The sequence below is a fragment of the Schistocerca piceifrons genome, chromosome 5, assembly GCF_021461385.2.
Source record: "Schistocerca piceifrons isolate TAMUIC-IGC-003096 chromosome 5, iqSchPice1.1, whole genome shotgun sequence".
Lineage (NCBI taxonomy): Eukaryota > Metazoa > Arthropoda > Insecta > Orthoptera > Acrididae > Schistocerca > Schistocerca piceifrons.
Window position 1 is genome coordinate 671,596,809 of NC_060142.1, and position 25,410 is coordinate 671,622,218.

The 25,410-nt window shown below is 44.9% G+C and overlaps 1 protein-coding gene across 1 annotated transcript in view; it reads right to left on the reverse strand.

The window, feature by feature from the left end:
• The window catches only part of LOC124799191 (homer protein homolog 2), a 222,853-nt gene extending 200,732 nt beyond the window's left edge, over positions 1-22,121 (reverse strand). Inside the window, exon 1 of the mRNA XM_047262726.1 lies at positions 22,017-22,121. Within this exon, the coding sequence (XP_047118682.1) occupies positions 22,017-22,087 (71 nt within the window). The 5' untranslated portion in view covers positions 22,088-22,121. The remainder of the gene's footprint in view (positions 1-22,016) is intronic.
• Between the last annotated feature and the right edge of the window lie 3,289 nt (positions 22,122-25,410).

Consider the following 25,410-nt stretch of genomic DNA (forward strand, 5'->3'; position numbering starts at 1 on the left):
TGTTATCCCGTAGCAATTTTCCGTTTCAAAACTTTGCAAAACATTCATGTGATGGCACAAAGCTAACGGAAATGATTTCGTGCGTGCTACCTGCCTATTGTTTCTTCGGGTACTGAACAAAGAGCCCAATACAATCTTTCTACTCGTGTTGAAAATAGTGAAGTAGTAATTTTGGGATATACAGGGTGAGTCACATAAGACGTAACGGCCACGTTATTTCGTGAACGTTCCCAGTTATCGAAACAAGGTTTTCGGCAAATGATAGTATGCTAAGGACACGTACTATGATGTGTGACACTGTCCATCGATGGAGACACTGCAGCAAGTGGGATTTTACACTGCGGCATTCAAAAGCGCTTGGAAGGACGAGTACAGTGATATAATGATTGTTAATTTTGAAGCTGAATCTCAACGCAAAAGAATCCGAAATGCAATCTAGAACCGAAAGGCTAGTCGGCAGGAATCGGCTACTGCGTTGTAAACACGCTCATGCCAAGCCAGTCTACGTCGTTGTACCGGGCCTTTCGACTGTTTACTTGTCTTTACGACAGGACTAGCAAGAACTGTGTTATCCATCGGCACGTCATTTCTGCTTCAACATTCCTTGCACGCAGATACGTACACCAATGGGAAGTACGTCTTATGCGGTGAAAGATGAATAAATGATGCTGAAACGGTACGGTGGTAAAGGGATGTCTATCTTTATCGTCGCAGTCCGTCGCGAAAGGCTTTTGCACGAATTATTAGGTCACAAGTGCGAACAGGCAGCCTCAATATCAGAGGACGATGATGAAGACTGCAACTGGCTACAGTGCTTACAAGTTCTCATGGTGGCACAGTCAGACAGGTGTCATTCGAATCTTGCATCGACAGAGATTCTACCCTTATCATCCGGCACTACGTCAGGAACTCTGAGGATAAATTTTGTCGGTTTCTTCTGCAGCGCCTGGGAGACGACACTACGTTTTTCCAAAGTGTGCTCTTTCCTCTTTACTGACGAAACACTTCACAGAAGCTGAAAATGCACGCTGGCTTCGTCGGGTACAACAAAGACGGCCGTGAAGGATTCACCTGTTGTGCGACCTTCCTTCATCCCACGGGTGTTCAACGGAAATACGTATGCAAACTTTCTCACGAACGTTCTACCTGTTCTAGAGTAGGTACCGCTGGACAAGCGACAGTGTATTTGGTTCCAACACCACAACGGCTGGCCAGCTAACTCCGTGTTGCGCAAATACTCAATGAAACGTTTCCTGATCCCTGGATAGGACAGACTGCTGCAGTATAACGACTGGTCAGGCCCCTAATTTGAGACCTCTCCATTTCTTTCTACGAAGAGCACTGAAGTGTGGAGTCTATCGTGAAGCCCCAACTACGGAAGAAGATAAGCGCCGTCGAACCGCCACAATATGCAATGGCATATCATCCAATGCGCTTTCAACTGTTTATCTATCTGTCGAACGCCGTTTGTAAGTGTGCAATTTGAGCACACGCTTCAGGAAAGGTAAAACTAGGTTTCGTTACGATAAGTATTTATTTTTTGAGTGAAATGAAGTCGGTCATTCTGAATAATATGTTTGTTTAAAGCTTATTTCGTCTGACTACATTTCGCGGTGTATCCGTAGACACATTTGTCCAGAAGCAGGTGTTTTACAGTTAACAAGCATTCAGACGTCTCCTGGCAAAAAACGGATTATTATTACACGCATCAAAAAAAGGTTTTACAGAAATGTCTTCTTCGATGTTGCTGCAACATGCAGCCGTAATTATATATACATAGACGGAAAAAATCGCAGCCCCAAAAAATAATTAATGTAGGGTAATGAAATTTTGGGAATACATTTGCCTAGGCAATATATTTACGCGCTTAACGTTGCAAGATTACAGGTTAAAGTAAGCATGAGCTAAGCCATTGCAAACGTGAACTGCTCTTACAGTAATAACTGGTGTTCAAATGGCTCTGAGCACTATGGGACTCAACTGCTGTGGTCATAAGTCCCCTAGAACTTAGAACTACTTAAACCTAACTAACCTAAGGACAGCACACAACACCCAGCCATCACGAGGCAGAGAAAATCCCTGACCCCGCCGGGAATCGAACCCGGGAACCCGGGCGTGGGAAGCGAGAACGCTACCGCACGAATAACTGGTGTAGCCGCCAGAATGTTGAATGCAAGCTTGCAAACGTGCTTGCATTGTGATGTACAGGCGCTGGATGTCAGGTTACGGGATGGTGAGCCCTGCCTGTTGCACTTGGCTGGTCTGTAATGGTGTTTGTGGATGACGCTGGACTTGTCGTCCGATGATGGCCCATGTGTGCTCGACTGGAGGCAGATCTTTCGATCGAGCAGGCCAAGGCAACGTGTCGACTGCCTGTGTAGCTGGTTGCGTTACAACATACTCTGTATGGGCGAACGGTATCCTATTGGTAAACATCCTCTGGAATGCTAGTCATGAATGGCAACACAACAGTTGGAATCACTAGATGAACGTACAAATTTGCAGTCAGATTGCGTGGGATAACCACGAGATTTCTCCTGCTGTCATACGAAATGGCACTCCAGACCAGAACTCCCCCGAAGGTCCTGTGTCGACGGAGTACATTGCTTTGCTTTCCGTTACAAGCAGAATGATTTTTAAATTGAAATTTTACGTGCCCATTCTCTAGAGCTGTCCCAGATTGATCTGGTGTGATATATGTTTTATAGATGTCGATTAAGAGGGACAGTCAAACACGAAGAACAACCAGTACCCTGGCAGCGACAACACTGGCCTTGGCCCGCGCTGACTGCCGCCGCCAAGCATGCGGCGGTATTGAGTGGCTGCAGCATTGCTGTTTATTCTTCGTGTTTTACCGACTCTGTTCATATACAGGGTGGTCCATTGACCGTGACCAGGCGAAATATCTCACGAAATAAGCGTCAAACAAAAAAATTACAAAGAAAGAAACTTCTCTAGCTTGAAGGGGGAAACCAGATGGCGCTATGGTTGGCCCGCTAGATGGCGCTGCCATAGGTCAAACGGATATCAACTGCGTTTTTTAAATATGAACCCCTATTTTTTATTACATATTCCTGTAGTGCGTAAAGAAATATGAATGTTTTAGCTGCACCACTTTTTTCGCTTTGTGATAGATGGCGCTGTAATAGTCACAAACAGTTGCCTCACAATTTTAGACGAACAGGTAGGTTTTTTAAAGTAAAATACAGAACGTAGATACGTTTTAACATTTTATTTCGGTTGTTCCGATGTGATACATGTACCTTTGTGAACTTATCATTTCTGAGAACGCATGCTGTTACAGCGTGATTACGAGGTGGCGCAGTGGTTAGCATACTGGACTCGCTTTCGGGAGGACGACGGTTCAATCCCGTCTCCAGCCATCCTGATTTAGGTTCTCCGTGATTTCCCTAAATCGTTTCAGGCAAATGCCGGGATGGTTCCTTTGAAAGGGCACGGCCGACTTCCTTCCCCATCCTTCCCTAACCCGAGCTTGCGCTCAGTCTCTAATGACCTCGTTGTCGACGGGACGTTAAACACTAACCAACACCACCACTGTAAATACCACATTAATGCAATAAATGCTCAAAATGATGTCCGTGAACCACACTGCGTTTGGCAATACGTGTAACGACATTCCTCTCAACAGCGAGTAGTTCGCCTTCCGTAATGTTTGCACATGCATTGACAATGCACTGACGCATGTTGTCAGGCATTGTCGGTGCATCACGATAGCAAATATCCTTCAACTTTCCCCACAGAAAGAAATCCGGGGACGTCAGATCCAGTGAACGTGCGGGCCATGGTATGGTGCTTCGACGACCAATCCACCTGTCATGAAATATGCTATTTAATACCGCTTCAACCGCACGCGAGCTATGTGCCGGATATCCATCATGGCTGAAGTACATCGCCATTCTGTCATGCAGTGAAACATCTTGTAGTAACATCGGTAGAACATTACGTAGGGGCTGGCCGCGGTGGCCGAGCGGTTCTAGGCGCTTCAGTCCGGAACTGCGCGACTGCTACGGTCGCAGGTTCGAATCCTGCCTCGGGCATGGATGTGTGTGGTGTCCTTAGGTTAGTTAGGTTTAAGTAATTCTAAGTTCTAGGGGACTGATGACCTCAGATGTTAAGTCCCATAGTGCTTACAGCCAGCCATTACGTAGGAAATCAGCATACATTGCACCATTTAGATTGCCATCGATAAAATGGGGGCCAATTATCCTTCCTCCCATAATGCCGCACCATACATTAACCCGCCAAGGTCGCTGACGTTCCACTTGTCGCAGCCATCGTGGATTTTCCGCTGCCAAATAGTGCACATTATGCCGCTTTACTTTACCGCTGTTGGTGAATGGCGCTTCGTCGCTGACTAGAACGCGTGCAAAAAATCTGTCATCGTCCCGTAATTTCTCTTGTGCCCAGTGGCAGAAGTGTACACGACGTTCAAAGTCGTCGCCATGCAATTCCTGGTGCATATAAATATGGTACGGGTGCAATCGATGTTGATGTAGCACTCTCAACACCGACGTTTTTGAGATTCCCGATTCTCGCGCAATTTGTCTCCTACTGATGTGTGGATTAGCCGCGACAGCAGCTAAAACACCTACTTGGGCATCATCATTTGTTGCAGGTCGTGGTTGACGTTGCACATGTGACTGAACACTTCCTGTTTGCTTAAATAACGTTACTATCCGGCGAACAGTCCGGACACTTGGATTATGTCGTCCAGGATACCGAGGAGTATACATAGCAGACGCCCGTTGGGGATTTTGATCACAATAGCCATACATCAACACGATATCGACCTTTTCCGCAATTGATAAACGGTCCATTTTAACACGTGTAATGTATCACGAAGCAAATACCGTCCGCACTGGCGGAATGTTAAGTGATACGACATACTTATACGTTTGTGACTATTACAGCGCCATCTACCACAAAGCGAAAAAAGTGGTCCAACTAAAACATTCTTATTTCTTTACGTAGTACACGAATAAGTAATAAAAATTGGGGGTTCCTATTTCAAAAAACGCAGTTGATATCCGTTTGACCTATGGCAGCGCCATCTAGCGGGCCAACCACAGCGCCATCTGATTTCCCCCTTCAAGCTAGACGAATTTCTTTCTTTGTAGTTTTTCGAGAGATTTGGCCCGGTCACTATTAATGGACCGAACATCGTGCAAGGTCACCCTGGGACCGCTCAATCAAAAGGGTTCGTAAAATTCTGGTTCAAAATTCATTTTGTTTGTAACTGGAGACAAACCGACGCTTTCCGTTGACAATAGGCGTCGCGTGAAACTGATTCTGAGCAGTATTTGTTTGGACCGACTCCATCTACATATTGCAAAAACGAAATTGTAGATATCTGCGAAAATATCAGAAAGAGTGAGTCTGATGACTTAGGAGGGCTACCCTGCGTACGTTTAGTTGGTTGTATCTATGGGCGAAATTCTTTGACTTCGACTGGACACCGATCGTTTTTGCTGGTGCAACGCTCCTAGATCTCTCTCTGTCAGACAGAAGAAGGGCACATCCTGCTGAGAAAGTGTGCCGGCTCTCGCTGCTAGAGATTGGTAGTTCGCGAACGAACGGGTGCAAAGGAACGGTTCACCCAGATGAACGAAAGGACCGAGGAACGAATTCCAAGGAACGATCGGTTCGTAGTTCGCGGCGGTCTGCTTATAGTTCCCGGGAACGAGGAACGATCGGTTCATAGTTCACTTCGGTCGCGGTGGTCACTTCGGCAGTTCTCGTTCCAGCCTCGGTCGCGTGCTCGTCTCAGTCTCGGTCTCCCTCGGCCGCACTCGTCGTTCTTCGCATGACCACCTACCCACTGCCGACTGTTCCAAGTTATTTCAGAATCCAGTTGTTCGTTTCGTTCACTGCGCTCGCCCATTTTGTGTGTGTTCCAAACTGTTCTTGCACTTGGTTCTAGCTATTCACCGTGCACAACCGGTAATCAAAAAGTATTTTATAGTTACGTAAATTACATAAAAATTACGTTGTATCTAATAGGTACGTCTTTTCAAGTAACAAAAGGTCATATCAGCTCACTTCATTACATCGATGAACAGCAGAAGACATACTTATAACAAGGCAAGTTTTTTCTTGTTGTTATTCATATATTTTTTGGTTTCATCGACTTGATTTAGCGGCTAACTTTCAATAATCTGCTTAATTTTTAGTGTAAGAAAATTCATATAAAACGATTTCTTGTATCTTTCATATACAAAACATCACATTTAGGAAGGCTCTAATTATTTTTAAGTTTGGTTGTTTCCAATTTGCATTACCTGCAAGTTTGGTTTCTTTGAAAAAAAAAAAAAAAGTGGGTTGTGGGTCATTTTGGCTCAGTAGCAAAAGCGGCGCCTCTTCATTTGAAAAGACATAGATTGCCATAAAATCATATTTACTTATTATCTCAAAAACATTTGTTCAGAAAGAGCTTTCAAACCAAAAACTTTATTACTGCGAACTTCATTATTATTATTATTATTATTATTATTATTATTATTATTATTATTGCTGCATTAACTTTAATAATGCAACGTAAAAACCTAATTTTTACTAAGCGTGTGACGCAAGTATGATGAGAAAACCACATTTTATTTTACGCTTCCGTAAAGTCTCTGCTTCGCCTACGTACTCAGAGACAACGTGAAGTATATACAGGGTGTAAACGATTATTGTTTACAACGTTAACATAGCTATGTAGTGGAAGTCGAAACGAAGAATTTTATACAAGACACTTGTGGTCTATTAAGTTGGGAAACAGCCACCAACAGGTTTACAAGACTACGTGAGCTATAGCCCATGCGCGTCGCGTGAGATTTTTCATGTTCTCTTCTCCAGTTCTCTACACATCGTCATCGATTGTTTCGCAATTGTTGCTTGCATTAGCTTGTTATTTCTTCACTGCCTAATTATTACATATTTGTCTGTTTGTTGTATCTGCTCGTAACGGGCAACACATCGTCCGTAATTGGCGAGCAGTCTGTACTCGGGGCCGGTTTTCAGTGCGCCACCCTACATTATTCCCCTGCGATCAGCCACACAAGGTTACGGTTGGCTAAACGAGAGGTTCTGCAGAATCACAGAAATTACTTCTAAAAGTGTGTGAGAACTCTGTAATAAATAAAAACTCTATACTCCAGGGGGGGAGGCAAGTGCCCCCTCTTGGTGCCCTCCATCCTTCAGTCACCTACACTACTAGTTTTCAGTTTTTCCTAAGAACCATATAGCAAGCACAAATGAACGCTGAACGAGTAAAAATGAACGGTTCCCAAAAAAGAGCGATCAGCATTGAACTAGGTCCCAAGGATGAACGAGTTTGCCCATCTCTACTCGCTGCATAGCTTTGTATCGTTCTGAATGTGCGGAACGCATTAACTGCCCTGTTCTCAGGCTCCATAGAAAGTGCGTTGCTGAAGATGAGATCCGCGGTTGCGGAACAAAACCACGAATGAGCGATTGTCCGCTGCGATGTGGAGCGTCAGCTAATCCTGTTCGGTGTTAATCCACGTACGCCCGCTCCGCCCTGCAGTCGACACGATAGCGTTAGGCGGCGAGGCTATCGCGCGGGCGCCGTTGAAAGCTCCGCTTGGGCAGAGCAGGACGTAAATCACGCTGGAACGCCGGCTCGATTCTAATTTATGGCTCGTAATTTAACCGGTGTGGGTTTTAATGCACGTTCTTGTAATTTTTCACGGCGCAACCGGCTGCATTTATCCAGGGGCCGCCGCACGTCTCCCCACCTCTTTTTTCATTTTTTCTCTCTTTATACCAACGGCAGAATGAGGGAAAAGAACGCGTAAATTTATATATATTGCACCGCTCGCTCGCTCTGTTGTTATTAATCATTCTGCTTAATCGAATCTCGCACTGCGCCATATCGAAATGTAACGTAGAGGCGAGCACTTAAATGAAGTGGACTCGCTGATAGCGAACTCCAAACTAGTTTGTAATTGAGGGTAATTAATGAGACAGCTCTGTGTAACTCCCAAGTCAGGATTATTGCCAGTGGCGACGCCAAGTCTCACATATCCGGGTTGCTGAGATGTGGTATTATTGTTCTAGAATTCGTTCTGTGTCTTGGCGTGTTAAACTACTTTCCATTTAGTGTAAGAGACAGTGTTGTGTACAGCGCTGTCAAGTTTTTTCTAAACCTGGCAGGGATTACAGTGATACAGAGCTTGTTAATGCTGACACTGAAACCTTTCGCAAAAGAATTCTAGAAATGTACCAAAATAGGAAAGCAACGCGGCCAGAGTCGGTAAACACCGCCAGGCAAAGCTCATGGCAGGCTCGGACGTTATACGCAGCAAGACAGGCCTGCGCTACATTGATAAAGTCCCATTTCCTATCCCCCCCCCCCCCGCACGCACACACACACACACACACACACACACACACACACACACACACACACACACACACACACACACACACACACACACAAACAGGGTCAGATATGATTTTTGTATGTGGAACTACGGCACATTCTGACTTCTGGCACATCACATGGGGCTTAGGAAAACTATTTCAAATGTGGGTAAATTTCCACGTTTTTGTGGAAACAACTACAGTTTCGTCAGACAGTTTCCATTCAAACCCTCCGCGTTGCACAGCCGAAACAGAGATGTCAGTCGTCCATATTTCTTTATGATAGACAGGTCTATTCACGAAACAAGGAACTGTTCTATTAACTTTCTTACATATGAAAATAATAGACACATCAAAGAAAGTATTGCAGAAATGATGTTTACGTTGATCTCTGTTCCAATTTTCTGTTCAGGTTCCGGAACTCTCGGAACCTGTACAGAAAACTGCAATAAAGATCAACATAAACATCATTTCTGCCCTTCTTATTGCTCATGAAAACCACACATTGCATATTGCACCAACATACAGCAAGACCTTCACAGGTGGTGGTCCAGATATACTCACCGGTACCTCTAATACCCAGCAGCACGTCCTCTTGCATTGATGCATGCCTCTATTCGTCGTGGCATACTATCCACAAGTTCATCATCAAGGCACTGTTGGTCCACATTGTCCCACCCCTCAACGGCGATTCGGCGTAGATCCCTCAGTGTGGTTGGTGGGGTCACGTCGTCCATATACAGCCCTTTTCAATCAACCCCAGGCATGTTCGACAGGATTCATGTCTGGAGAACATGTTGGCCACTCTAGTCGAGCGATGTCGTCACCCTGGAGGAAGTTATTCACAAGATGTGCACGATGGGGGGGCGCGAATTGTCGTCCATGATGACGAATGCCTCAACAATATGCTGCCGATGTATTGCACTATCGGTCCGAGGATGGCATTCACGTATCGTACAGCCGTTACGGCGCCTTCCACGACCACCAGCGGCGTACGTCGGCCCCACAATTATGCCACCCCAAAACAACAGGGAACCTCCACTTTGCTGCACCCGCCGGCCGGAGTGGCCGCGCGGTTCTAGGCGCTACAGTCTGGAACCGAGCGGCCGCTACGGTCGCAGGTTTGAATCCTGCCTCGGGCATAAATGTGTGTGATGTCCTTAGGTTAGTTGGGTTTAAGTAGTTCTAAGTTCTAGGCGACTGATGACCTCAGAAGTTAAGTCGCATAGTGCTCAGAGCCATTTGAACCTTGCTGCACTCGCTAGACAGTTTGTCTAAGGCGTTCAGTCTGACCGGGTTGCCTCCAAACACGTCTCCGACGATTGTCTGGTTGAAGGCATATGCGACATTCATTGGTGATACCAATCCTGAGCGATCCATTCGGCATGTTGTTGGGCCCATCTGTACCGCTCTGTGTGGTGTCGTGGTTGCAAAGATGGACCTCGCCATAGACGTCGGGAGTGAATTTGCGCATCATGCAGCCCTTTGCGCACAATTTCAGTCGTAACACGACGTCCTGTGGCTGCACGAAAAGCATTATTCAACATGGTGACGTAACTGTCAGGGTACCCGAGCCATAATCCGTAGGTAGCGGTCATCCACTGCAGTAGCAGTGCTTGGGCGACCTGAGCGAGGCATGTCATCAACAGTTCCTGTCTCTCTGATCTCCTCCGAGCAACATCACTTTGGTTCACTCCGAGACGCCTGGACTCTTCCCCTGTTGAGAGCCCTTCCTGGCGCAAAGTAACAATGCGGACGCGATCGAACCGGGGGTATTGACCGTCTAGGCTTGGCTGAACTACAGACAACACGAGCCGTGTACCTCCTTCCTGGTGGAATGACTGGAACTGATCGGTTGTCGGCCCCCTCCGTCTAATAAGCGATGCTCATGGATGGTTGTTTACATCTTTGGGCGGGTTTAGTGATGTCTCTGAAGAGTCAAAGGGTCTGTGTCTGTGATACAATATCCACAGTCAACGTCTATTCAGGAGTTCTGGGAACCAGTATGATGCAAAACGGTTTGTGTCAACGAAACTAAGCTGGACCAAATCGGCATGGGCCGAATGGTATCTGCTGTGGCGTCCTGCTCAGATCTCCGGACTGAAAGCCTTCGGGATATAATAAACTAGAGACACTGATTATCACGGTCACAACTACTCAGTGTTTTTCAGCAATCACGAGAATTCGTTTCCGCCTCCAGTTGTAATGTTTAATCCGTCCTCTTCCGCTGCTGTGTAATTCTAAAGCGATTAGTTAATTCGTAATGGTATGTAAGTCAACGTAAGGGCCCAGTTTAAGCAATGCCAACCATCAATAGCTGGTCGTTGTGCAATGTTGGCCAATTATCGATGTCTAAGCACAGATGGTTTATACTCGGTCTCAAAACTAAGTTGTTTCGTAACAGAGATTAAATTACTAACTGGGAAAATCGCTTGAAAATCTACGTATAAATACATCGTAAGTATCATATTTATTAAATGTATGGAAATAAACGTGTGTCTCAACTTTTGTCTACTGGCTGGAAAAATAAAATACTGAAATACGTTTCCGTGAGACAAGAGTACAACCCACCCTTTCAGAAGATGGCAATGTGGCTGCAGAGCTCAGCACCTCCGGGCACTGGATAGGCAGTAGCAGTAATTTGGTTCCAGAGTTACAATGGATATTGTTTAACATTTACAAGACAAACTTCGGGTAATAAATTAGACTATGAGGATAGTTACAGTTCGTAAATTATTCTCTCTTGTGCTATTTGCCAACATTCCGTTCCTAAAACAAATTTTACCGTTTTTCGTGTAACATAACACACTGTTGTTCTTTCAAAAGTAGCAAGCGAATCTCCTAAGTGTGTGATTGCCTCTGGCCATTTTGAAGCATCTTTAAAGTGAAGTGAGCTGGTCTAGAATCGAGCTATGTTGATATGAGTACAATGTTAACGTGTTCAGCTGGGAGTACTCACATTTCGCAGTTTGGTTATGTTTAGCTTTCACCCCCACATGACCATTATTTGCAGTGCTTGTGAAAAATCATTCGCTCATTGATGGACGTTAGGTGCACATAATTTTTAAGGTCTATAACGATTTATAACAATGCACTAACAACCTTTCAGACCAGCTCACATTTTTATGTTTAACTGATTTAATTTTATTATGTGAACTTCTTCCTTCAAATGGAGGCCTCTAAACAAAATTATATAGCTGATATATTAAAAGTCTACAATACACTGCCTGTTGTCAAGTTCCACATCGTAACGAAAATGCAGCTGTAAGCAGACAAAATGTGTATATGTATTTAAATGTATCTATGTAAATATATACATACAAACCATGTCAAAAGCTACGTAACCACGGCTGGAAGAAGTAATTCTCGTTTTTTTAATTAGTTTCGTAAAATTAGTAGTCACAATGTGCCACCTTGAAATATACCTACGTACTTTTCACAGGTCTTCACAAAAAACGATCTAGACTGATCAGGTGCCTGAAGATGAGGTTTCGAAATGGATCTTGCATTGAAATAAAAATCAAGATTTGTGACTTGAGGCGGTTTATTTTCTTTTTAACGAAAGTAATACAGTCACGACAGCAACTCTGACAACAATGGATAAAAGTAAGCACCTTTTTTACTTTTTGAGTAACTGGACTGAACAACAGCAATTACGCCTCGCTATGGGAAGGCACAAAAAAATAAGACAAAGTTACCACCCGTCTATAATACGTTTACAGTAAGCACAAAAACCACCTCCTCAGCATAGTGCAAAGCAAATAACTGAAATACAACCTCATTTTTACAGTAAACCACCAGGCACACCCCACAATACCAAACCTCTCGGTATACCCCCACACTCGAAACCAGACATACAAATCACTTTTATAGGTGGAGCATAAACTCCTCTAAAAAAAACATCAAACTGACATAACTAAGAACATCTTAACAAATAAATCTTGTATTTACCAGTCGATAAAGTAATTACAACGACGTGTACGAAATAAGGTAAATCAATACAGTCAAACTCAGAAAGTGTGACAGCAGTATCATATGTAAGACTGCCGTATTCTGTATTCATGTGAGGTAAGTACGAATATTAATGCAGAAATTCGCGTCAAAGGCAGAAGGGCAAGTCTGGCATTTAAACGATCTTTGGCACACATCATCAAAAATTATAAAAAAAGCCGACCTCACAGAAATATGAGTATCCCATTGAAAAGAACGAGAACATTGTTACAGGATGATTAAGCATACTTTATCAGCTGTAATAAATATCAAACACAGTGCTGACACATTCACTATCTATAACAAGTTCAACATCTTCCACTCAGAAGACGAGAGAAACAGATCTGACGTGTAGGAAACGAAAATATTCACTTATGTTAGTCAAATAATCAACTGAACCCAAGTGTCGACAATTTGAGTTATTGAAGTACAGCTATCAGATTTTTCACCTACAAGTTTCTGCAGATATTGGTGTACAGCGAGCCATTATACAATAATATTTCATAGATATAAAACTCTATTAGCATTAGTTCAAACATGACTTAAAGACTCAAAGTTCATATAAAATCATCTCTGCTATGAAGTTACACGTACGACATATTGTCTTGACGCCAGACTGTTTTGAGGAGTGTAGCCCGAATATTTTAAGTACTCTTTCTCGTTAAGGGATGAGTACTTTACAGGGTGAGAAAAAGTACTTTTACAAAATTTTATAGTGTTTAGAGGAGAAAAAAGGGAACTTCTTTCACGTGATAAAAAATATCGCAGGTTCACCGCTTCTCTGGTTAAGGTCCACGAAGGTTTTGACGTTAGTGAGACTGAGACGGTGTTGAAACTGCCGTGCGGTGAATAAAATATTGTTTTAGAGATGTTGGGAAACTGTCTTCACTTTACAGTAATGCACAGTTGATTTTCATTATTTCATAAAATTATGGACCAAATTTAAAATGTTCTCACAATCTACACATTAAGAGGTATAATCTTACACTGCTTCAGGACACACACACACACACACACACACACACACACACACACACACACACCAGTTTAATGTCAAACTTAAAACTTTCAAGTAACTCATAATGCGAACATAACCTTGACTATATTCATCATTCATCCAGTTTTTGAGACAGAGAGCACTTAGCAACTTTCTCTGTAAACTTTACACATAATCTCAAACCTTAAGAAACTTTTTCTCGCTGAAAAACCTCACAAAATAATGCAAGGGAAGCGACTTAGCCGGCCGAAGTGGCCGAGCGGTTCTAGGCGCTCCAGTCTGGAACCGTAAGACCGCTACGGTCGCAGGTTCGAATCCTGCCTCGGGCATGGATGTGTGTGATGCCCTTAGGTTAGTTAGGTTTAACTAGTTCTAAGTTCTAGGGGACTAATGACCTCAGCAGTTGAGTCCCATAGTGCTCAGAGCCATTTGAACCATTTTGAAGAGACTTATCACTGACTACATTTCCGTTGTTCATTCATTTCAACTTCAGCATCAGGCATAACGTTTTAATTTATTAGTTGTTTACTATTAACTCTATCCACCAACACATTTTTTCAGACAGTATCCACATACACCACTGATTGAACCTGCGAAATTATACCACTGTACGACGCATAGTTCGGAAGGCGTTACGTCATGAAAACTGAATGCGTGAAAAAAGTCTCTTTTCTTAAAATGGAGCCCAAGTTACGCAGACTGCACTCACCTAGTATTAGGTAGTGAAAGCGCTTTGTTTTTGACTTTTTCATTAGTTTACGGATCAATAATCGGAAACTAAAAATACCGACATAATTATGATTCTGCGTCCTCAACCCTGAAAGTTTTACTTGCTTAACGTAAAGTACTTAACGTATTAACTCATTTGTAAAGAAGTCAGACGTACACTAGAGTTTGATTCTTTAAAAATAGTAGGAGTAGGGGGGGGGGGGGGTTACGGGTGATTTACGCGCTCAAAATAAGCAGGTTTTACGCTTATAATGGCTGCAGCGCTTTACTCAAACGGGCCACCTGCTCTCTTGGAGTGTCTCGTGCCCTAAAAGCTTCATTCCCTCATAATATTCATCACACGACAGTCTGAAGACCGTCTCTGAGCATCACTAGCGTCAAAACGTTCGTGAACCCAAATCAGAAAAGCAGTTGACCTGCGATATTTTGCCGCCCGTTGTGGCCGAGCGGTTCTAGGAGCTGCAGTCTGGAACCGCGCGACCGCAATGGTTGCAGGTTCGAATCCTGCCTCGGGGATGGATGTGTGTGATATCCTCAGGTTAGTTCGGTTTAAGTAGTTCTAAGTTCTAGGGGACTGATGACCTCAGAAGCGAAGTCCTATAGTCCTCAGAGCCATTTGAACCATTTGTGGCTTTTTGGCAGATTGAAAGTGTTTCTTTTTATCTTCTCTGAATACTCTTTTTTTATAATACGTAGTTTTTCCTGCACCCTATGTATTGCAAGTACTTTAACAATGCCTTCAATTTGCACCTTTTTGATCCAGCTCCTAAAAGCATTTCTTACTTTGATTCGGCAATACTCTTTACAATTTATTACTACACATTGCTCGGTGTATGCCAACTGACGTGACGTACGAGATGATTATCATGTATTTTGGCTTGGCTTTTTGTTGTTTACAAATAAAGCTACCGGTTTTCGTAACTGATATTACTCTTAATGTGTGGGCCATGCATTGCACGCACTGATGTCTACAAAATAGACATCATCGTTCAAGTCGACAAGCCGCGATTCCTTCGTAATGCAAGTTATCTAACGACGATATAAACGAGGAGCAAAACAAATAACGACGAACAGGAATCTGGAAAATTTCGTACTTGAAGGTACATTTTTCCGTCGAATACTACTCATGAACATCATCGCCCGGAAAGAAACGGTAAACAGTATACACAGTTCTTCGTCTAACGCGCAACGGTACGGACCCATTCATTAAATTCCCCGAGAGTAGTCTCGGTTAGCAGTACAGTATTTGTCTTCGCGACCCAAGGAATAATAAACGTACGGTAGGTGAGATTTGACTCAGATTTAAAAGCTTCGACGCGTGGCACTAGATGCCAGTATTGTTCACGTGTTTCGCTCTCGCGTTTTGTCGCACAATACAACTGGGTAATTTAAGCTCTGCAGAAACGATGAGCTCATTACAGAAAATTTAATCTGAAAGTATGCATCCTTCGCGAAAGAAGTGACTTTCGTAACAACCGTCTGTCTCGGGTATACCGTTATGACGTTGCTGCAACTGGGACGGTAGCGCTCATCGAAGTAACTGAAGGTAAACAATAACGAGAAATGGGAGCGTGCATACACACACACACACACACACACACACACACACACACACACACACACACACACACACACACACACAAAATAGTCAACTGAGCGATGATGAGTATCCGTAACTAGTCACTTTATATCATAACATTAAGAAATGCATTACGCAAGTCGCCATAAGACATGTAAATGGCACGTGGACTTAAACTCACTCACCTCAGTTGACAGTCAGAATCTATACCTCTTCTGTGCCAACAGAACTTATCCTAAGAAACACAAATGTCAAAATAAGATGACTGGTGATAATACGTGTGTATTTCAGGCGATATAACAAAATTTATCAGAGCTCTAACGGAAAATTTCAGAAAAGCCTAATTGTCCGTAATATTACAACTGCACAACAGACCCAATTAGTGACGACGCCTGAAGTTCTGTACACAATCACTACACAGTAATGTTCAGAATGACTGTCAGCAGGTTCCATCTGACTTTGTTGATAATTCTCATGTAAACAGTTTACTAAAAGCGAAGTCTGACAAATCTAGACACACGTTGCTGTTCTGCAGTATTACAGCCTAGCTGTTTAAATGTTTAAATCACTGCACTGTAGTTCTTGCCGTTTCGTCAACACGGCTGCAACAGCTGTCCTGAAGTTAATACATTATATGTGCGAGTAGGGAACGTCTGAGAAAAGCGCGTCTAATGAACCAGTTCAGGAAAGGCGACACGAGAAGTGGCCGTAGAGGGTGGCAGTAGGCTACGTACTTACGGCTGGAGGTGTCCAGGTAGAGCAGGAAGGAGCTGCACATGATGGCCTCACACGAGATAACACAGCAAAATGCGAGACTGCGGGCCGGCCGTGGTGACGGAACCGCGACGCGCTCTCTGCTGACGTCACCGGTGTATCGGGTGTCGGGGTTGCTCACGAGGGCGTGCGCCTGTTCCTGCCGTGACACTGGCTGACGCTTTTGGAGGGCGTAGGGTCAGCATCCGGCAACCGAACAGTCCAACCACTTCCTAATCCCCGAGCGCCACGCTGGCGCTTTTCTGCCGCTGCGTGCCGCGTCGCAGTACGTTGCAATGAAGAAGACTGATGAGTGAGCTGCTCGTTTATCGTTTTCACGCCCGGGCCGTTGTAGTTGGTAAGAAGCAAGAAGGCGCGCGGACAGAACAGAGACGTTTGTAATGTAGTGGAACAGTTTGGCACTCAACTTCAATGATACCTCCTCGCCTCTCCCCTACTCTTGCCAGGAAATCTAGGTAGTCCTAAACCACGCAACTATGGCGATATCGTACCACCATGATCAACCATTCTTGGCAACAGAGGTGAATGGCTGCGCTCTGCAGACGCCTACTCCGATTACACGGATGTTGGCGTTCACTTACACTGACGTTTTCGAGTGATACATTTTCCAAGGAAATATATTTCATTCACGTATTTTAGATTATACATCGGAGAACTGTCGCGAAATGTATATTTCGAAACGTCGAGAAAACGAAAACAAAATTTCAAAGAACTAGTACGATGACACGGTCTGCACAAATAGATGATACACATGTACTCCAGGGCAAGGCGTAAAGACGACAATCTGCTACAGAGCTCTGTAACAGAGAAATTCCGAAGACACTACAGCTACAGACTCACCAGTTTCCAACTAGTGCGCTCTGAATGGTTATGTTCGGTGCTAACGTAAAAAGCAATGAAAGATGCCAAAGTTTGACGTAAGACAATGAATGGAATTCCACGCTTCGTGTTCCAGTAGACTTCGTCTGTCACATAGAAATGGATTTTCTTTGTGAATATTACTACATTTCTAGCTCATAATTTTTTTTATTTTTAGTTCCGTAATTTTTTTTTAATTTTAAGTCCCAATGTTGTTTATACTTCACAACACAGAGCAGACTCCCACATTTTATCACAATTTGTTTGTTTAAGAATTTGGCTCAGGGCGCACTACTTTGTAATTGACGTTATTTCGGCGACATGTATGTCAACTATCTGAAGTTTAACTGTTAAGTCCAGGTAACACTGCAAAACCCTGTGCCGAATTAAAACGTTTACCCTGACAGAGGAAGTTAATCAGGAGACGGACACACCTTTAAGACTCAGGGTGAAAGTACTGTGCACAACAGACAGACGAAGAATTTAGGATCCTACCTGTGGATCCTAAAACGGAGAATTGCAAAATATTAAATTTGATATTAATGGAAGGTGTTAACAGATACAAGTTTTAAATGAAAACATTAATTTATTCAATCGGAAACACATTTAACGCATCTGACTATGAAAGAACTTAACTGATGTTGCACAATGTGCCCTAGGTTAATTATACCATGCAAATCTGTTAAGTTTCAGCATTACTTGAAGTTAAATGAGAACGCGTCCTTTAGATGCAACTGACGTTCTAAAATCAGTCAGAAGCTTTTATTCCAACGAATACAGTGACTGTAGGACTGATTGACTGAGGAACAGATGAATCTACTGAAGCAATGCTGAACTTAACGGTCCTAGGCGCTACAGTCTGGAACCACGCGACCGCTATTGTCGCAGGTTCGAATCCTGCCTTAGGTTAGTTAGGTTTAAGTAGTTCTAAGTTCTAGGGGACTAGAAAGATGCCGTCGTGTGTGTGTGTGTGTGTGTGTGTGTGTGTGTGTGTGTGTGTGTGTGTGTGTGTGTGTGTGGTGGGGTGGGCTACAGGGTCACGGTTCTGCTTCCGCCAACATGAACTCTGGACCTCGATCGGCCGCAAACTTAAGATGCGCACCAGATCCGTGCGTCCTCACATCTGAAGGAACTCTTCGATCCTTAGGTTGCTCAGAACAGAACACTCCCGCCAATCTCTTAATAAGAACACTCAGCCGGCCAATGGCACGATTCCCTCTTGCAAAAAGCTCCCACCAAGAAAGAGTGTCGCGTTAAAACACCAATGGCTTTCCAATTCGCCCTTCTTTCTCAAAAAAGCTACTGCTTGTGCTCTGCCTTTGTGACGTCACAGACGTTTTTACTAATCACGCATTTTCGCGCACAGCAACTGGCCTCGAATCAGAGGTGCTCCGAAAGTAAAACTACTCCGCCCGCGACAACGCTCTTATTTTTCTGCAAGCCGTGTTTCTTCGGGAGAGAATAAGATTACTACGTGCTGAAGGCACTCTTCAGAACACGGGAAAGCACCGGCCTTACGCTGATAAATTTCAATCTGTGGCCTCTGCCTGGCTGCCAGCGTGTGGGCAGCTCGTAAACGCACAATAGGCAAACGTCATGGGACACCTCCTAACGTGTCGGAGCTCGTTTTGCCCGGCGTAGTGCACAACTAGACGTGGAATGGTCTCAACAAGCCGCTGGCAGTCCCGTGCAGAAATACTGAGCCATGGTGACTCTATAGCCGTCCATAATTGCGACAGTGTTGCCGCTGCAGGATTTCGTGCACGAGTTGACCTCTCGATTATGTTCCACGAATGTTCGATGGGATTCATGGCGGGCGGTCTGGGGGCCAAATTATTCCCTCAAATTGCCCAGGTATACTGTCATCCATAGAAATTTCATCATTGTTTGTCATCATTGTTGGGGAACATCAAGTCCACGAATGGCTGCAAATGGTCTCCAAGCAGCCAAGCAGAGGTCCATTTCATGTAAACAAAGCCCATACCATTACGGAGCTACCACCAGCTTGCACAGTGCCTTTTTGGCAACTCGAGTCCATGGCTTCGTGGGGTCTGCGCGATACTCTAAGCCTACCACTCGGCCCTTACCAGCTGAGATCGGGACTCAACTGGCAGGCCACGGTTTCCCAGTCGTCTAGGGTCCGACGGATATGGTCACCAACCCAGGAGAGGCGTTGGCAATTGATGTCGCGCTGTTGGCAACGGCACTCGCGTCGGTCGCCTGCTGGCATAGCCCATTAACGTCAAACTTCGCTGCACTGTGCTGACTGATACGTTCGTCGTACGTCCTACATTGATTGCTGCGGCTATTTCATGCAGTGGTGCTCACCAGTTGGCACTGACAACTCTACGCAAATTCCGCTGCTCTAGGCCGCTTAGAGAAGGCCGTCGGCCACTGCATTGTTCGTAGTGACAGCCAAAGCCTGAAGTTTGGTACTCTCGGAACGCTCTTGGCACTGTGTTTGGTAATTCCCGTCGTGTGGCCACTATCACACTGGAAACCTTTTCACTTACCGGAGTACAAATGACAGCTCCGCCAATGAACTGCCCCCTTGATACCTAGTGTACACGACACAAGCGCCATCTTGTGTATGTGCATATCACTATCCCATGACTTTTGTCATCTGAGTGTCGCTTTGGCCTTCCTGCACCTCGACCAGCGACGTAACTTTCATGGAGACAACAACTGAGGCTGCCAGCCTGTGCTGTTGATTGTTTTTGGGGAAGGAGACCAGACAGCGAGGTCATCGGTCTCATCGGATTAGGGAAGGACAGGGAAGGAAGTCGGCCGTGCCCTTTGAAAGGAACCATCCCAGCATTTGCCTGCAGCGATTTAGGGAAATCACGGAAAACCTAAATCAGGATGGCCGGACGCGGGATTGCTTTTTTCGTTACGTCCCACACTGCCTTCCCTGTCCTAGTTTTCTGCCCAGTTCCCGAGCACTCTCAATATTAAAAAGAGAAGAAGATCCACGCAATTGTAAATGTAGTTACGATTTAAATTTAATTAGAAGACAGCACGTACAGTAACTGGAGTCCAACTCCCTTTTATAAACGTTATTATTGTACTCTGGCCATATTATCCTGTAAGTAGCGTGTTACTCTCATATTAAATGAAAAGGGAAATGCCAGATGGCTTGCCGATTTTCAAATACACTACTGGCCATTAAAATTGCAACACCACGAAGATGACGTGCTACAGACGCGAAATTTAACCGACAGAAGAAGTTGCTGTGATATGCAAATGATTAACTTTTCAGAGCATTCACACGAGGTTGGCGCCGGTGGCGACACCTGCAACGTGCTGACATGAGGAAAGTTTCCAACCGATTTCTCATACAGAAAAAGCAGTTGACCGACGTGGCCTGATGAAACGTTGTTGTGATGCCTCGTGTAAGGAGAAGAAATGCGTACCATCACGTTTCCGACTTCGATAAAGGTCGGATTGTAGCCTATCGCGATTGCGGTTAATCGTATCGTGACATTGCTGTTCGCGTTGGCGGATCGTGCAGCCACGTCTCGATCCCTGAGTCAACAGATGGGGACTTTTGCAAGACAACAACCATCTGCACGAACAGTTCGACAACGTTTGCAGCAGCATGGACTATCAGCTCGGAGACCGTGGCTGCGGTTACCCTTGACGCTGCATCACAGACAGGAGCGCCTGCGATGGTGTATTCAACGACGAATCTAGGTGCACGAATGGCAAAAAGTCATTTTTTCGGATGAATCCAGGTTCTGTTTACAGCATCATGATGGTCGCATCCGTGTTTGGCGACATCGCGGTGAACGCACATTGCAAGCGTGTATTCGTCATCACCATACTGGCGTATCACCCGGCGTGATGATATTGGGTGCCATTGGTTACACGTCTCGGTCACCTCTTGTTTGCATTGACGGCACTTTGAACAGTGGACGTTACATTTCAGATGTGTTACGACCCGTGGCTCTACCTTTCATTCGATCCCTGCGAAACCCTACGTTTCAGCAGGATAATGCACGATCCCTTGTTGGAGGTCCTGTACGGGCCTTTCTGGATACAGAAAATGTTCGACCGCTGCCCTGGCCAGCACATTCTCCAGATCTCTCACCAACTGAAAACGTCTGGTCAATGGCGGCCGAGCAACTGGCTCGTCACAATACGCCAGTCACTACTCTTGATGAACTGTGGTATCGTGTTGAAGCTGCATGGGCAGCTGTACCTGTGCACGTCATCCAACCTCTGTTTGACTCAATGGTCAGGTGTATCAAGGCTGTTATTACGGCCAGAGGTGGTTGTTCTCGGTACTGATTTCTCAGAATCTATGCACCCAAACTGCGTGAAAATGTAATCACATGCCAGTTCTAGATTAATATATTATTCCAATGAATACCCGTTTATCATCTGTATTTCTTCTTGGTAGAGCAATTTTAATGGCCAGTAGTGTAATAAGTTTGTACGGAGTCCAATTTGGCGAAGAGCGCGGCGACGGTGTTCAAGGGGACGATAATCGTGTTGGTGTTGGTGGCGGCGGTGTTTGTGGACATTGGCGATCATGGTCGCGGAGGTGGAGGAGGTAGAGCGCGAAGACCATGCAGATGGCCAGCTCCTGTCACACGGTGCTGCGTGCGCTGTCCAGCTTAACGCCGGAATTCGGAATGCAGGTGACGATGGCGGGGGAGGAGTGTAGAGACAAGTGTAGAGACAGTGGCGGGTACTCACCGCTTCCTGGCGAGCAGCAGGCTGCACAGGTAGAGCTGCTGCAGCTGGTCGGCGCTCAGCTCGCCGGACATGGGCCGCGCGCCGCCGCCGCATCACTCGCCACGCTGCGGTCACAACAGCCCACACTCAGCTGGCGCGTGGCCGGCCGCCGACCCACAGCCCCACCGAAGAGCCATCGCACGAAACCCTCGCGTCAGCCAGCACAGTACTTCGCGAAATGAGCGTACGGGAAAGCCGGGGAAACTATAGCTAATACGGAGCTTTACTGACGCTCGTTCTTCCTGCACACCATTCGCGAATGAAACAGGAGTAATTTTTCGACAGAGTAGATGTATGTATGGATAAGTGGGAAATATCGCGTAATACGAAATGACGAATTTTCCTGCGCACATTCTACACACCGTATGGCTACTGAACTAAATATTGCGAAACACGAAAGCCAAACTACGTTTACATGCCAAAATTTTTGTACCTAATCGTGACTAAATTACAACTTATCAAATGCGACAGGAGGCGTCTAAGGAAGAATTCACGAGTTCTGTTTCCGCGGAAAGTATGTGTCCAAGTCGTCAATTTACGGTCAAACGAACTAGCTATCGATAATTTACTAGCGTTCCAAACAACGAAATAGTGCACTTCAGACTGCGGCAAAACTTTCGGGCCGAGTTCTTTACACACAGAGGTAGAGAATCTCTCTCACAGGTTGTCTCTCCCGTGAGTCGTTAGGCGCATTTTCTCCAGTGTTTCGGGAGATATTTGCAATTTTGTTTTTGCAATGTGTATCTGGAGTCAGCCCAAACAAATTCTGCTGCTCATGTCTTTCATGCCACATTCAGCGTCGATGGAAAGTTTCAGTTTGTTTCCCATTACAAACAAAATGGTTTTTAAAGTGGAATTTTACGTACCTGTTCGACAGAGCGACCCCAAACTAGTTTATTGCAATGTTCGTTTTACCGATATGCATTTACAGGAAGAGTAAAACACCAGCCCGCATCTCGTGGTCGTGCGGTAGCGTTCTCGCTTCCCACGCCCGGGTTCCCGGGTTCGATTCCCGGCGGGGTCAGGGATTTTCTCTGCCTCGTGATGGCTGGGTGTTGTGTACTGTCTTTAGGTTAGTTAGGTTTAAGTAGTTCTAAGTTCTAGGGGACTTATGACCACAGCAGTTGAGTCCCATAGTGCTCAGAGCCATTTTTTTTAGTAAAACACCAGATACAACGAATACTCGAGCGGCGACAACACCGCCCTGGCCCGCGCTGACTCTTGCCGCCTTGCGGAAGTGTGCTGCTCAGTCGTTACCCGAGGAACAATTATTTTTCGTGTTTTACTGTAAAAACATAAATATAAAATGAATAACGCGATATATTTCTTTGGGAGCGCTTTGTGTAAAGGATACGTAAAATTCACATTTGAAAATCAATTTGTGTGTAATGGAAAACAAACCGACGCTTTCCCTCGACGCTGGGCGTCGTATGAAAGACGTGACGAGCAGGATTTGTTTGGGCTGACACCAGCTGCACGTTGAAAAAACACAACCACAAATATCTGCCGAAACACCGGAGAAAATGCGGCTGACGACTCTTCAGGAGAGACACCAGCTATGGACACGGGTCCGGAAGCGCTTTATTTCCGCGTTACAGCTCAGTCCTTAGGACTCTTGATACCACGTTACTTATCGGGAAACAAATTCTTCTTTCTTCAGTGCGACAGAATATGTACTTCATGTATGGCGGAGCTGCTGATGATTTCAGTGTTAATGTAAGTTGGCGTAAAAACACAAAAGAAAACAACGTTTCTGTGACCGATATATATTAAGAAGTAGATCAGTTATCTGGTCTCTACGTTTCCTGGGCCGAAGCGGTCAAACCTTTCATTTATGGAGGGCATTTGAAACTGCTTATGCGGTAAACGCCGGTACCAGATGCACAATATTCTTGTGAAACACGGTGATTCGTCAGGGAAACCCGGATTGAGGTTGAAGATGGGTTGATGTACGTGCTGGTGGCACTTTGAACTTTTCGTACAAGTAAGAGTTTCATGTGATATGTACTCTTCTTGTATGTTGCCCTCACTTACGCACTATAAAAGTGCGCCTGGAATTTAAGCGTTTTACGGATCTATGTCCTTGTAACAGAAGTTCTTCTTCTTAGTTTCATTGATGTGAGCCTTAAGTCTGGGTATACCATTTTTTCACATTCTATAAAGAGTCATAGCACCACCAATTGAAAAAGGAAGTAAATATAACGACTACACACAGTAGACGGAGCACTCAGTTCGGTCGGCAGGACAATACCAATAGTGAGCTACGTTGCTTCCTAGGCGTGCAACACGGGGAAAGGGGATATCGTGTAGGACGAGCATCGTGCAAGGCTTGTTAATGCCAGATGTGCCCTTCCCTTAACGACGATAGATCTCCATATACACAAAGTATGTTCCAAAGCATTTGCATCAGTAGTCTAGGGGTGATACGTCACGTCATGCAGAACAACTTTTGTTAGAGACAAAATATTTGCTAACGTTTTCCAGAGACAGTACGCATCTTTTTACTGAATGCGCCGGCCTTGGGATGACGAGGTTACACCAAATCAGCAGGGTCTACCAACCTGGTACGATGTATCCACATACTATCCTCCCAGTAAATTGATACAGTGATTTTAAACAGGAAAGCGTTGACAAGAGCATCTCTCTGAGGAGACAGGTATTTTAGAAGCGGAACAGGAACTCTTGCTACCTCCATTCACGCAGAGCAGACGACTAGATTATAGGCAACACACAAAGCATTCACGTGCAGCTGACTGCCTATGTCCTGCCGCCTCTCAGTAGCATAACCAATACAAAAGGACACCTTGTGTCACCAGAAAGCTTCACCTAACATTTTGGCTTTAACAAAAGTTGTCCCTCAGAACTTTATCTATCACTCCTAAGTGTTTGATGCAAAGGTTCAACACGAAGAATTACCTGAATTCACCACATAAATTTCTGCATGCAGTCCTCTTCACAGACGGGGCTAGGTAGAAAGTATTCAGTGCCGAGAGGATGTAATTTATGCTGATAGTCAAAGCACTGAATTAAAGAGTGTCTACTATGAAAAATCGATTCCATGCGTTGTTCTGGCGCAGTGAAATTTAACCGCTTTCAGCACAAGTCCTCTGAAATAACAGTTTGTTGAGCAGTACCTACAACAGGCTGACCGCCTGATCCGTAAGGTAGAATATAATACCCCAAAGTAATGCATTCAAACCCGACTGAAAGAAAGCACTGGTCATGTTGCCAATCTTAAGAAGGGCTCCAGAGTTAACATCTAGTAGTGTTATACTAGCACTAACAGGCGGAAGACAACCGCCCTCAGAGGCAAAACCGTAGCCAGGGAGAACCAGTAAACGTGAGGAGTCCACTA